This window comes from Natator depressus, chromosome 3 (genome assembly GCF_965152275.1).
Source record: "Natator depressus isolate rNatDep1 chromosome 3, rNatDep2.hap1, whole genome shotgun sequence".
NCBI classification, from domain to species: Eukaryota; Metazoa; Chordata; order Testudines; family Cheloniidae; genus Natator; species Natator depressus.
The window spans coordinates 166,221,263-166,236,143 of NC_134236.1; the positions used below are offsets into that span (position 1 = coordinate 166,221,263).

Sequence of the window (14,881 nt, forward strand, 5' to 3'; positions counted from 1 at the left end):
CCTGGATGGTAGCCCTTGCTTTGTCCCAGGGCTTTAGTTAAATGCTAAATGCTCCAGTTAAATGATCATCCGAGTTTAACAGTCTGTCATTGTTTGCTTTGTGCCCGCACCACTTGGAATTTTAGTCCAAGACGGAGGTAAAAAGACAGAGGCTAAAAGATCCACATTCAAAACGGAGTTTGCAGTCTGACACAGGGTCCCCAATATCAAACAATTCATAAACTGTACATAGGCAGATTCCCCAAATGTTCATAATTACATTGTTTTATTAAGATTCCATTTTATGAAGCTACTGCTATATGTACAACAATCCCCTTAAGGGTCATATCACCTCCAAACTCTTTATATTATATTAATGAGAGTGATAAAGTTAGAGCGTTAGGTCAACATTTTCAAGCCTGTCTCTCTAAAAAGTTGCACTAGAAAGCTGCAGTGGTAAAAATTCTGTCGTCATAGTGACACTGCCAAAACTATTTTGGCAAAGTGCATTTTACACTCTGCCACTTCTGCTGGCATGATATGTCTAAATAGCATTGAATTATACTGGCAAAAACACATTGCACTCTGGAGAGGCATTCCAGTGCTATATTCCCAAAGACTCGGCATTCAAAGACTCAACTAAGGATAACTGGAAAATAAATGCAGAGGGTATTCATGGAACAACCACATTTGGTGGAGTGGCAGTTTTGAGCCTGTCTAATGAGTGGTGGGCCCAAATTGTCACAAAGCTGGGACAATCGGTGGTTCTAGAACTTTTAGATGCAGAAGTTCATTCCTAGAGTTGCATGCTCAGCTCACCCCAATCCCTCAACACAGAAACAGCAAGGTGAAAGCTGCCCTTACACAGTGGGGAAACAAATGGTGATTGCCCTATGGTATCTTACAACACCAGTTTGCTATCAATTAGTGGGGTAATCAATTTGGTGTTACAAAAAAAGATCAATGGTAAGGACACTCATCATTGAGGTATGCAAGACAATAAAGCATACCCTGCTGTACAGGGTAGTTAGGCTAGGCAAGTGTGCAAAAAAAAAGAATAAATGGATTCAATAAGCTGGGTTCCCCTAAATATGGTGGGGTTACAGGTGGGGAATATATCCCCATTCTGTGCTCCCCCTGCCCAGCTTCTGAGCATTAAAAAAAACAAACAAAAAAAAAACGGTAATTTCAAAATGTATGCAGGCCTTGGTAGATCACAAGGGAAAGGTTGCTGACAAACACTAGCTGGTTCAGAAAAATTCAGGACACCCACCATTTTTAGAAACACTGTGCTTTTTGACGTATTGAAAGCAGACTCCCCACTCCATCCAACTGGAATTAATGACGTTTCTGTGCCAATCATAGTTTATGGAAACTGCCTACCCTTAATTCTCTGGCTTAAGAAACCATATACTAGCAAGCTGGACAGAAGCAAAGAAAGATTTGACTCTCACCTGTGCAGCTGAAGAAGGAATGTAAAGTGGACAGAGTTGGAAGACAATAGGATAGGTGGAAGGGTCTCATGCCAAAGCTCCATATCAACAAGTAAAACATTCTCAGTTCTTATGCAATGCACAGCATTCAGCACTATCTGATGAGACCCTATTGCCAGGGTGGATGAGTGAGGTGGACAGGCTGGATCTAAAATAGGCTAGCTAACAGTTGCATTGCTAATGCGGTTCAGGTAAGGGAAGCTTTAAAAGCTTACTTCGACAGTAGGTAATAGTTTAAAAGAAACGGGGTTAGGCTATTAATAGAACATGTGTGGGTTTTTTGAGATACACATGACTTTTAAGGAATTTGTTATTGAAGTATGGAAGATTAACAGTGTTTCTATGACCATCAGTATAGTACAGGTAGTGTATTTCTAGACTAAATAAAGGCTAGCACTTCTGTAATATACATGTATTGACTTTTTTGAGAGGTATGGAAGCCTTTCTGGTTGTATTACTTTCTAGCACTGCAATACCAAAGAGTCACAAGAAAGTTGCACCAACTTTCAAGTATGTACTTTATTAACACCATGGCATGCTAGACATTTAAAAAAAAAAAAAGATTACTTATAAATAACTTTACTAGCTATATACCTTGACTAGGTACAAGTACAACATGCAGACTAGATGTCAGTGCATCACAGATGACTGTATGTGTAATCAAAGTTCTTTGTTCCCTAACATGTTGTCCATGGGAGTAGAATACAGAAGGAACTGACACAAGGGGATGAGGTGTCTATGATCCCTGCCAACACCCCATATTTATCCATGCTTTGGACTGGGTGAACTAATTCAGTGAGATCCTTAATGCTCCCTGATCAACAATGTATTTGAGCAGCTGGGTCAGCAGCAGCATTTCTTTTTGCATCTTTGTCCTCCCTCTACTCCTTCAGCAGCTGTTCACTCCCCCGCCTTATTGCTCTTGTATTTCACTTTTACACCTGCATAACCTCACAGAGCACGTCCTTCTCTGTGCACTTCCTTTTGGCTCTGACAGCGACCAGACATCTGCACAGGTGTTAGGGAGAATCTTGAGGAGAGTCCCACTATCAAGGTTAGTGATAAAGAGAGAACTGTTAGGTGGAGAGGAAGGGAGGTGGCCTTCCATGACATAATTGTTGCAGCTCCTCAGATTTTCCTACCTTGTACATCATAACTATGTGGATTGCCTCTAAATTACTAACGCAAAATGAGTGCTAGACCTTTCATGGAGAGTAGGGCAGGTTTCTTAACCCAGTGCCTTGGGGAGGTGGTGGGGTTCGTTCTGATATATAAAAAGGATAGCATTTAATAAAGACAACTGCACTTAGCAAGGGGCATGACTTCCTGAAATGATCCTAAAGTGGCAAAGAAGGAGCTGTTTAAGAGGCCTTAGTATGCCCATGGAAGCATGCAGTCATGCTGTTTTCTGCAATAATCTCCCTCAGAGGTCCTGGCAAAGTGGCATGGGGATGTGTCATACCATGGTGGGCTGGCCAAAGCGTATCTTCAACATAATGTTTGGGTAAGCCTTACATACTACTCCCTGAAAAAAAGTTCTGTGAAATTGTGCCCACAAACCAGAAAGCTTTGTGTGTAAAAATTAACTGGCTACTCTGTCTGTACCTCAAAGCACCGCAAGACACCAACTGATGGCGTGCCAACTTGCTTCCTTTCTCTGGCCATACTGCTCCTTGAAACGTTTAAAATTGAACATGTCTCCCCTTTGTGCCCACTGTATCCGATCCACGTGGTATGTATGCACTTGCAGTTCAGGATGACTTTCCACACTGTATATACTGCCATCAGATCAGTAACATTGCAGTGCTATCTCAACTGAAAGGAAGTGTAGGTCGTGTGGTCTTGAATTTCTAAGCCTAGAGTGCACTCTGTGTTTCAATTCATGGTTTATAGTGCTTTGTCAAGCTACATGTAATGCCTTAAAGTGCAGATTTGTTATTAGAGAACGTATGTACATAGATTCTGTATGTAATTGTAATCCTAAGATATCAACTTAATGAAGCTAGTTATTGTCAATTGTCTCTCATTGACTTTACTACAAACAATTCTGCCTCCTGTTACTGTTGATGCAGTTAGAACCTTTGCAGTAAAAAAAATCTTGTTTTAAAGAGACGTTTTCAGTACACTGTATGCTGGTCTGTCTTTTTGAGAGGAAGATTTGATATAATGTGGGCACTAGATCTAGATTTGGGTACAGCTCCTGATAGAAACTAGGTGAGGGGCAGATCAATTTGGGAAGGTTGAGAATGGAAAAACCCACACCAGAGTGTCTGTTACGGATGACTGACAAAGTGGGGAATGTGGAGTAATGGCTGACTGTTTGCAGCCATCATGGGGGGGTATGCGGAGGATATATGGGAAATACCACCTCACTGTCTGCACACAAGTCATATCAGCAAACAATAGTTTATTTAATGGGATATTAACCACTTTCACCTATCACACTCTGCCTTCACCCAAAGAGGAAACATTGATGCATGTCACGGCTAGGTATGAAACAGCTCCTGGCTGTCACCTGCCTTGCTGTATCCCTCCTTGTCCCCACCTTCCTGGTCAGGGCCAGATACCTCTTGCTCATCCATTACTACAGGGAGGGATTACCTTCTCCTCACCAGGACGTGGAGTGTCCACAGGGTTACGGGGAGGAGGTAGGGCCCCTCCAGAATATAGTAGCCAGCTCACTATGAGAGACAGGTCATGCAGGTGACTCCAAAATTCATCTTTTCTTCACCTTCTGGTACTACTGCCTCAGCTCCTTTTTCTTTGTGTAGCACTGAAATTCCTCTCTGACAAGGCTGAATTTTGCCATAGCCTTCACCCAATTGCTGTAAATATTCTTCTTCCATCAGGAGTGTTGTAGATGTGCCTGCCCATGCTCCTCCCCACACAATGCAAGGAAACTGAGCACCCCCTCTCTTGGAATAGACAGCAGCATGAGACAGAACTAGGAACCTACACTCAGTGAAAATGTAGCAGGGAACAAGAAACATATTGGCATTTAAAAGCGAGGGGAGGACAACTTCCAGGTTGCTGCACCCTGGACAGTGGAGTTCAAGAGTGCTACCAGACAGACAGTCACTCTGGAAGGGAAAGTTGCATTGTGGGATTGAAGGTAGGGGACAGCTTATACTGGTACAGGTACATGTGCATCCATAAGAACTATACTGGCAGGGGACTTACGTCACTCTGAAAAAGAGAAATAATTAATGCCAGAGAAAGCAGAAGATTTTGTTGGAGTAGAGAAAATTAAATGTGGACACCCACCAAGTTGTGCTATAAAAGATGAATTTTGCCAAGACAACTTTCAAGTGTTTAGTCACTTATTTAACAAGGCCTTATCTTGACAGGCAAAAAAAGTATATATATTTTTTTCAATCCTGTTAAGCTAACAGGTTTGAAACAAAACTTTTTTGCCCAACAAAGAAAGAGCCAAATATTCAAATGTGCTGAGTACCTATGAATTCCACTGAGCTCAGTAGGAGTTCCAGGTGTGCATTACATTAGATAATCAGAGGCCTAAAGGTGGGACTTTAGGAGCCTTGTTTTAGGCACCCAGGTTTGAAAATTTTGGCCACAAATTCAAACTTCTATTTAAATATGGAATACAGTTAAATTAAAATAAGATAAAGTGGACAAAGACAGTAATTTCACAGTCATTTACATGTCTAAGCAAAATAATATTTAAATGGGATAACAGCCACACTTAAATTAAAGCAGAACAGTATGGTCTCACCTTTTAAGTTCTTGTTCTAATCTTTCAATTTGTTTCTTACTTGAAGTTAGTTGTCCCGCTTGATAATTAACTTGTGATTCTTTTACTTGAAGATCATGTGAAATTTTCTGCTTTGTTTTCTCAAGATTATCACACAGTTCCATCAAGCTCTGGTTTTCTCTTTTTAGTGTTGCTCCTTCGTTTTTTTCATTTTCGACCTAATTTGATTAGTCAATTATAAAAAAAAAAAATCTTATTTTAAAATTTTGATCAAGCCTGAGAATAAACCTCTTTATTCAGAGTTAAGCGTGGAGACCACTTACAAAATAAACAATTTCTGCTTTATTATAAAGTAGTACTTGAATATTTTTATTCACTACATTTCAAAGGCCTGACAGCACTGAAAATTTCAGTTACACACAAAGCTATTTTGCTATTCTAATAATGTCCATATCACATTTTTGAAAAGTCTTCCCTGTGTAACATTTAAAATCAAAATATAGTCACCACAAGTCTGTTAATTTCCACCTAGGTATTAATATTAAAACGATTTCTCTAATCAGTGGCCCCACACCAGTTCTTGGGAGAGTTTATTGGCTATAAAAACACCTATCCAGACTGTAAAGTGCCTACAGCTCTTGCACATCATCAGACGAGCTAAACTGATATGACTCTGATCATCATCTTGCCCCTCTCCCTTCAAATCTGTCAGTTTTAGCAACCAGTATTTCCTGAATGACTAGAGTTAGAAATCAATGCTCAAGTTGCATTGCCTCAGGATAGCAGCTGGAGCAGCCATGTCTGATTTGAAGTAGGGATGCAAGATAGTAATCAGAATAATGCAATTTCAAGATCCCTCTCTCTCATGATCTGTGTTGTGTTATGTAGCATTGGAAAACAGATTTGATATTTCCAGCCTTTGCAAAGTATACGGCATACATTCCTATCCCTGGTAGAATGGTCCCAAAAAAGCACTACCAGAGCAAGAGGCCAGTCACAGTTTAAGACTGAACACATAGCAAGGCCTGGATAGTGGGCTAGTGTAATTTTTATTCACTACTTTACACAGGTGTGAATCACTGCTCAGAGTGATTATTAGCACAAAAAACTGTTAGTGAGTAGTCTACATTTTACTGGTAAGTTAATTTTTTGATAGCAGCATTGATGTTTTGCAAATATTAATCTGATCAGCTATAAACCTAGGTGTTATGGCTTTTTTGTCACTAAAGCCCTGATTAAATTGGAGGCTCTATACCAAAGAGTTAAGTCCTTTTAGCTCAAGTGATAGTCTGTGCTAATAATGATAAGGTTTGGGGTTCAAACTATGCTGATGATGCATAAATGAGGGATTATTACAGTTGTACATAATATTTTTAAATTTTTAAGTGAAGATTGGATGTTTCTCTAGAAGATATGCTCCAGAAATAATTCCTGGAAGGTTCTGAGACATCTGATCTTTTATATAAAATAACGGATGATCACAATGCTCCCTTCTGGCCTAGGAATCTAAGAAAATAAAAGCAGCAGTTTTTAATAGGCATTGTAACAGAGTTTACTCCAGTACTTTAAAACCACCACACATATACAGACAAGTTTGTGTAAATTCTGAATGAGCCTGTTGCTGGGTACAAAATAAGTTGAGCTAATCGTTCACAAAATACCAGTGAGTATCTGATATGAGAAACTGGGCGCAAATCATCAACATGACAATTTTGGTATGTTTATAAAAATTTTCTATGAAGTGATGAGTGTTCACAGATGTCCATTTGTAGAAATTTGTTTTACAAAGCATCCTGTATAATCAAAACAATTTACATAAAGGTCTTTTTAAAAAATTGTACTTTTTCCACTGTGTCTCATAAGATTAATGTTTGCACAGCACTCTAGACGCATTGTATAAGTGATGGTTTGCTATTACCGTAGCACCTAGGAGCCCTCGTCATGGACCAGTACCCCCCCGTGTTAAGCGCTGTACAAACAGAACAATAAGACGATCCCTACCCCAAAGAGCTTACAATTTAAGTACAAGACAAGGAAAAAGGGCAGAGTACAAGGAAACAATGAGAAAACATTGGTCACTAGGATAGGCGGCTTGTGTACTGAGACCGCCGCCTAACTGTTAAGTTTTTGTAGGCATCACAGCAAAGGATAGTTGCAAGGAGGGCTTTGCAAGAAGATGAAGGGACTTTGCGGATGGTTATGGGGAGCTCCTCCCAAGCATAAGTTGACAGTCAGCATGGGAGAAAGCACAAAGGTGCTTGTTGAAAAATTTAACAAATGGATGTATTATGGGCCGATTGGATGCAGGAGTTGACATTTCAATAGCGAATGAAAAAAAAAAAGGATGCCTAGGTTGGGGTAGGCCATGAAGGAGCTTGGAAGTGAAGACAAGCAGCTTGTTTTTTGCTATAGAGAACAGAGGGGTGCCAAGAGAGGTGACATGGTCAAAGTGACAGGCAGGAGAATCTTTGCAGCAGCACTCTGAATGGATACGAGCAGAACAAAACTGCATTAAAAAAGTTACATGGTGCATTAAAACTATTACCTTCTGCTTCTGCTTTTGCAAAGCTGCCTCCAGCGATTCAAGCTGAAACTGTCTTTGCTGCCGTTCTTTTTTAAGCTTGTCTACTTGACTTTCAAGCTCTTGAATCTTCTGAAGGGCCCTTGTGGAAAGGCCTTCTTTCCACTCTTCCACAACCCAGCTCATTTTATATCTGCTTTTTTCCTTAATACAAAGTGAATATCACTGAACCTGAAACACAAGGAGAACATTACTAAAACTGATTTTTAAAAGGCTTAGGTTTCAAAATTTTGATGTTATTTTAAAATTACTCCTCACTTTCATAATAATTAAGACAGGGCTCGAAAGAATTTTACTCTATGAAACTGTTACAACGTTGGATCCCATTCCGGTCTCTTGAACCAGGGTTAGCAATTTATATCTGGAGCATAACTTCTAATTTGACATTCTGATTCCTTAGGCTATATCTATACTAGAGACCTTACAGCATTACTGCTGTAAGGTCTCCCATATAGCTGCTCTATGCGGACAGCAGAGAATTCTCCCATCAGCATAATTAAAACACTCCCAATAAGTAGCAGTAGCTATGTCAGTGGGAGACACAGCGCAGCCCACATTGGCACTTTTGTTGGTGAACAACAAAAGTTTTACTGACAAAAGTACTAGTGGAGACATAGCTTATTAAATTAAGTTGGAAAAAGGAAAGTGACTTCCATCTCCTATAGGGATAATTTTACCTCTACTGGACCCCACACTTGAGATGCATTTCAGAAAGATGCCTCCTACTATGTTATTTTTATGATCACACAAAAACAGTTTGCTAAAGATCTTTCCATTGATGTGTTGCTATGCATGCAAAACACACACACACACACACACACGTGTTCACTCTGAAAGCCTTGCTTTCTCTGCTGAGAAAAATTATACCTTCATTTTAGGTGTCTGCTGTGCTTTTCTCTTTACAAGTTTTACAGTTTTTGGAAAGCAAAATAGCTGAGTAGCGGAGTACAAAAATAGTTTGTAAGCACTGTTTCTGCCAGCCTGAGGCAAGCACTCAAATGTAAACATGCATTCAACTGCTGTGCGTATTGATGCAGCTGTAGGATTACCTGTTTCTTCAAGATGAACTGTATTTTGATGTAATGGCAAATAAAGTAATCAGATTTTTGAGATTATTAAGACAGAAAAATCTATATCTGCTTTCCTGGCAGTTATTTGCAGTGCTTCATAACTAACAAACTTTTTCTTTGTTGAGAAGCTATTGTACTACCAAATGAAAATAAGCACTTAGGTATGGTGTACACTAACAAGTTAGGCTGATGTTAAGCCTAGTTGTCGACCTAGTTGTGCATGTATTTACACTTAAATGTCTCTCCCACTGATGTAAGCGCCCCATTACAGCAACACAGTAACATCACCTCCCCAAGCGACGCTGAACCATGGTCAACATACTAGGTCAATGCAGAACAAGTATAGATGCTGCGTTACCTTTGTCGGCACTAACAATCCTCCAGCAGCTGTCCCACAATGCCTGACAATGACTGCTCTAGTCAGAGCTGCAAACTCCATTGCCCAGGGATCAGAGACCAGAATGCCACCCCCTCCCTGTTAAAGTCCCGCAACTTTTTGAAATGCCTTTTTCTTGACTGACTCCCTAGCATTTCTTTATTCCTGTGTGCAACTGCCCAGCTGAACATGCCAGCCACATGTGCTCCAGCTTGGAGTAAACAGGAGATACTGGATCTCCTGGGCCTCTGGGAAGAAAAGGCTGTGTAAACACAGCTGTGTACCAGCCACAGAAATGTGGACACCTATGAGCAGGCTGCATGGGGGAAATTCAGGAGAAGAGGTGCGACAGGGACTAGCAGCAGTGCCATGTGAAAGCAAAGAAACTGCACCAGGCATATCAGAAGGCCAGAGAGGCCAGCAGTCAATCTGCCATCACCACCCCACAAACCATCGTGGATAACTCAGAGGAGCCCAAGCTACAGGCCCCTGGTGTGAACAGTGAGGACAAGGAGGTGGAGGGGAAGTGAAGGATGAAAACCATGCAACCGGGGGGATCCAGCTATGCCATGAGCCAGGACCTGTTTGAGATTCCACCGCAGCCCAGTCAGTCCCAGCAGCTGAGCACAGGCAAGCCCAATGCAGGGTAAGGAACCTTAGGTAAGCGTTTGTTTTTCCTATTACAATTGTGTACTTATGGCATCCCCAATTTAACAGGGCACAGCTATCGACTTCATTAATTCACTCATATTAGAGAGGAAGCGGTATAACAAAGAGGTAGCATTATCTGCTTTTCATTCCCCTTGTAGAATTAGGCAAGAGAGGCTAGGTGGAGCAGTTTGTTTACATACACAGGGATGGTTCCTTGTATCCTCCCGAGACAGCGCAATGAAGAGTATCTCCGTGAAAGTTTTAATCCTCTGCCAACGGTTTGGGATGGAAGCCTTATTTCTTCCTCCATAGTAGGATGCTTTCCCATGCCAGTCCGTGATAACTTTGGAAGGCATCACTGCAGTACCCAGGCTAGCAACACGCGGACAGCTTCAGAACGCCAGCAGCAGCTGTGCTCCCTAGATCTTTGTTACCCTCAGGAGCGAGCTATTACCTAAAAATCACCACCACCTGTAGAAAATGGTGCCAGTATTCAGTAGCGTTGCCCTGAACTCAGTTTCATGCCACTGAGCAATTCCTTCACCCCTAGCAGGCTGTACTCAGCATGGCTGTTGCTCTGAGTGATGCTGTGCACAAGCACTCTAATGAAGTGTCAGTAAGTACATCTCATTTAAAACTTTAAGGGAGCAAGGGAAGGGAGTTCTGAATTGTAACTTGCACTTTCCAATGTGACTATGGTAGAACCTCAGGGTTGGGAATGGAGGTTGTTCATAACTCTGAACAAAACATTATGGTTGTTCTTTCAAAAGTTTACAGCTGAACATTGACTTAATGCAGCTTTGAAACTTTACTATGCGGAAGAAAAATGCTGCTTTCCCTTTTTTTGTTTTGTTGTAAGTAGTTTACATTTAACACACTACTATACTGTATTTGCCTTTTTTTTTTTTTTTTTTTTGGTCTCTGCTGCCAGATTGTGTACTTCCGGTTCCAAATGTGGTGTGTGGCTGCCTGGTCAGTTCTTAACTCTGGTGTTTGTAACTCTGAGGTTCTACTATATATCAACAATGGTACCTATGTGTTTTATCTGAACCTGCTGCTGTTGCAGCCTTGAAAGGTTCCCTCTCCACACCCATAGAACACCAGAGTAACGGATTTGTTACTGTACAGCGTGACAACTAATAGAATCGGTGACAGTGTAATATTTATAGATGTACACCAAGCACCACACAATTCCCAAAAGGCCCCAAAACAGCAGGACCAGGTTGAACACAGTACACAACGTATTACTATGGCTCAATGTTAAAGTGCTCTTTCAAAGCCTCCCTGAGCCGTATAGCTTCACTTTGAACTCTAACAGCCCTCATGTCTAGCTAGTCAAACTCAGCAGTCAGCCACTCCACCGCCAACCTAGTGGCAACTTTTCCCCCTTTGCTTCACAGATATTATGCAGGACACAGCAGTCAGCTAAACCATGGGTCCCCCGTCCCGAGATCCAATCTTGTGATTAAACATCACCAGTGCCCCTTCTATCTACCAAAAGCACATTCAACTGTCATTCCACACATGCCTGAGCTGGTAGCTGAATCTTTCCTTGGTGCTGTTGAGGTGGATGGCTTCATGAGTTAAGAGAAAAAGAGATAGGTTGGGTCCCCCCCAGTATCACTACTCACATTTCAACATTGCCCATAGTAATCTGCCAGTCAAGAAAGTAGCTGATTTCAACTTTCAACAGTCCTGTGTTCTTAACAATGCAAGCATCATGCACCTTCTCTGACCAGCCAACACTGATGTTGGTGAAGCATTTCTGGAGATCCACCAATGCTTGCATAACCATATAAAAGTAGCCCTTTCTGTTGATGTACCCTGTGGCAAGGTGCCAAAACAGGGATATGCGTGCCATCTATCACCCCACCAGTTTGGGAATCTCATTGCTGCAAATCCATCCACTATGTCCTGCACATTGCCAAGAGTCATAGTCCTGCATAGGAGGAGATAAATGGCCCTGTACACTTACATGACAAGGGCCCCCACAATGGATTTTCCGACTTCAAAATGATTTCCCACTGACCAACACCAATCCAGTGTTACAAGTTTCCACAGCACAATCACCACTCACTTCTCCACTCTCAGTGCAGCTCTCATTTTGGTCTCCCTGCACCAGAGGGCTGAGGTGAGCTCAGCCCATAGATCCAGCAATGTGGCCTTGCACATCCAAGAGTTCTGCAGCCACTGCTAGTCATCCCAAACCTGAATTACAATGCAACCTCACCAGTTAATCCTCATTTCTCAGCCTCAGAACCAGTGCTACAGGAACATCACCAACCACCTTGAATTGGTTCTGACTATGTCCCACAGCAATCTGTCCTCCAAGAAAGTCATGTTCCCCACTGATTCGATTCTTCTTATGGCTCTAGAAATACTGGAGGATCATGTGTCCTGTGCTTGCAATGCTTATGAAAATAGTGCAGAGCTGTGCGCGTTCCATGCTTCTGTCAGAGATCGCGGACAGCGAGGAGGACCATGCAGCTTTGTGGAATTTTTAAAAAGGCCTGAAAATTATAGGATAGAACAGCAGTCCCTAAACTTTTGACGGTTGCACTACTCCTCCCCCCTCCCCCCCCCCCCGCTGCATTCTCCCAGAGGTGGGGCCAGGACCAAAGCTGTGGCTCCAATGGGGGGAAGGGGGGTAGGGAGAGGGGACGCATATAGGAGTAAGGGGGCCAAGGCTGGGGCTGCAGCTGGCGGGGGAGGGCAGGTCTTGGGCCAGAGGCAGGGGCCGGAGCCAGCAGCTGAGCCCACAGGGCCCATACCCCTGAGGTGAGAAGCTACTCCAAGCAGCAAGCAACAGAGAGAAGTCTTAAGCCAAGCCTCACAGCTGGGGTTACATGTGTTATAAAACCCTAGCGAAGACATGCCCTAGATTAGCTGTGTCCTGAGCTCTACCACTGAGTCTTATCCCAGAAGATCTAGACATTCTGGGAGGCTTTCCATGAAGATCTAAAGTGAAATCCTCAACAATTTAATAAACAGCACTTTGGCCCTAATCATACAAACCTGTAAAGACTTTGGACAAGTCATCCACGGTGGTACTAGGAAAAATGATAACATCCTACCAGCAGGCCAAATTGCTCACCATTTGCTACAAAGAAAGACGTTTTCTCACCACAGTTGACAGCAGTCACAAGAAAAAACAGTGCAACAGGAGTCAGAAGATGCTAAGCAAAGAGATCTGCACACAAACGATCAGTTTTTCCAAGGAGGAGGGTACACAAGGGGGTTTGAGAAACGGTGACCTGCTGGCACTTGCTCTGGAGTACCCGCCCCAAATCTGCTCCTAGTGGCCAGAGCCCTGTCCAGGCTGGGCCAGCACAGCACACTCCCGGCGAGCACAAGCGGCCTGCTATGGGCCACGCTTACACACGCAGCTGAAGCCGGGGCTGCAGCGGGAGGCTCGGGGAGGGGGATCGATATACAGCAGGGCAGAGCCAAGCTGGGGCAAGGCAGAGCCCTCCCGCCCCCCGGCCGCCCTTGTCTCCAGGCAGGAGCCAGTTTTACGCGAGCCTTTCCAGGGACGAAGCCTAAACCGTAGCCCAGAGGCAGGGGGAGAAGCGATCTATGAGCGCCCGCAGGCAGCGGGCCGGAGACCCGGCGGTGCCCGCACAGGTGAGCGGCGAGAGCCGCCCTGGGGGAACCAAGAAAGAGGCAGAGAAGGGCCGGGCCGAGGCGCCCCCCAGCCCCGCTGCCTGCGCGGGGACCGGCTCCCGCTCCTTTACCCCACCCCCCGCCCCTCTCCAGACCCCAACGGGAGACGGCAGCGCCCGCCCGCCCGCCCGCTAGCACCCGGCTCCCCTCAGCCCCACACTCACCGCAGCGCCCGGGGCTGCTGGATCCCCGGACCCCGCTCCCTTCCCCAGCGCCGAGGTTCGAAAAGCTGCTGCCGCACGGTCAGTTACACACATCCCAGGATAGCGCTGATTGGCCATTAGCGCAGCCGCTCACACACCAGCCCTCTCCGTTGGACCAATGGGCTCAAGCCGCAGGGCAGAGCCTCTTCGATTGGTGCGTTCGGAATAATTCAAACTCCATTGGCTGTTGTTCGGAATAATTCAAACTCCATTGGCTTCGGGAGGAGGGTGGGGTGTGATTGGCTCTGAGGCTGCAGCGCTGGCTGGGGCGGGCTGTCGGCGCAAATAGGCAGCAATCGCGGCGGGCATGGGCGTTAATGGCTGTTTATTAGGGAGGTTCAGAAGCAACACGTCAGCCAGTATGTCCAATGGGATGGGTAGATCCCTCACCAAAACCAGGGCTGGGTTCTATGGTGCTGTGAAGGGGCAGGAAAAAGAAAGGTCGCATGGAAACGATATGGTGACACGATAGTGAGCGGTGCTTCTAACTGTCCACATCTGCCTCCACCCCCCACCCCCTTTCCACACCACACCATAAGGGTTGATCCTGCAGTCCGAACTCATATTTACCTCAGTGGGACTCTTGCATAAAGATCAGCTGCTTGTCATGGTGCCTACAAACCCCAGCCTGCTGATCTTGGCTAGAGAGGTGAAAAGCTGTGCCTATTCCTTTCCTTTCCCTTCTCAGTTCTTTCCTTCCTCTAACCCCCATTTAAAGGGGAAAAAAACACCTCCACAATATAAGGTTTCAGAGTAGCATGAAGTGAGCTGTAGCTCACGAAAGCTTATGCTCTAATACATTTGTTAGTCTTTAAGGTGCCACAAGTCCTCCTTTTCTTTCCACAATACAAGTTACTAAGAAAACTCTGCCAACTCTTCACCATACTTTACATCCTCTACCTGTCCTCTGTTTGTATTTTGAATTAGTAAGCCTTTTAGGGCAGGGAGTGTGTCTTTTCTGTGTTTATACACCACCCAGCACAATGGGCCCATAGGTCTTTGGGTGCTATCTTAATATAAATTACACACAAAAATGCATTAAAATGGTGTTATTTAGGTTGGAAAGTCAAGCACTCAAAAGTTAAGAAATGCCAAGTTTAAGGATGCTCATGCAACCTAATTCTGCCCCTTGTGCATCCATCCTGTGCAGTGA

The 14,881-nt window shown here is 43.9% G+C and overlaps 1 protein-coding gene across 2 annotated transcripts in view; it reads right to left on the bottom strand.

Moving 5' to 3' along the window:
- The window catches only part of CENPF (centromere protein F), a 71,250-nt gene extending 57,423 nt beyond the window's left edge, over nt 1-13,827 (bottom strand). For both annotated transcript variants that reach the window (XM_074949265.1, XM_074949264.1), the window contains exons 1-3: nt 13,690-13,827; nt 7,730-7,936; nt 5,206-5,402 (exon numbers count right to left, since the gene is read on the bottom strand). In XM_074949265.1, coding sequence (XP_074805366.1) covers nt 5,206-5,402; nt 7,730-7,891 — 359 coding nt within the window. In that variant the 5' untranslated portion in view covers nt 7,892-7,936; nt 13,690-13,827. The remainder of the gene's footprint in view (nt 1-5,205; nt 5,403-7,729; nt 7,937-13,689) is intronic.
- Nucleotides 13,828-14,881: the final 1,054 nt, after the last annotated feature.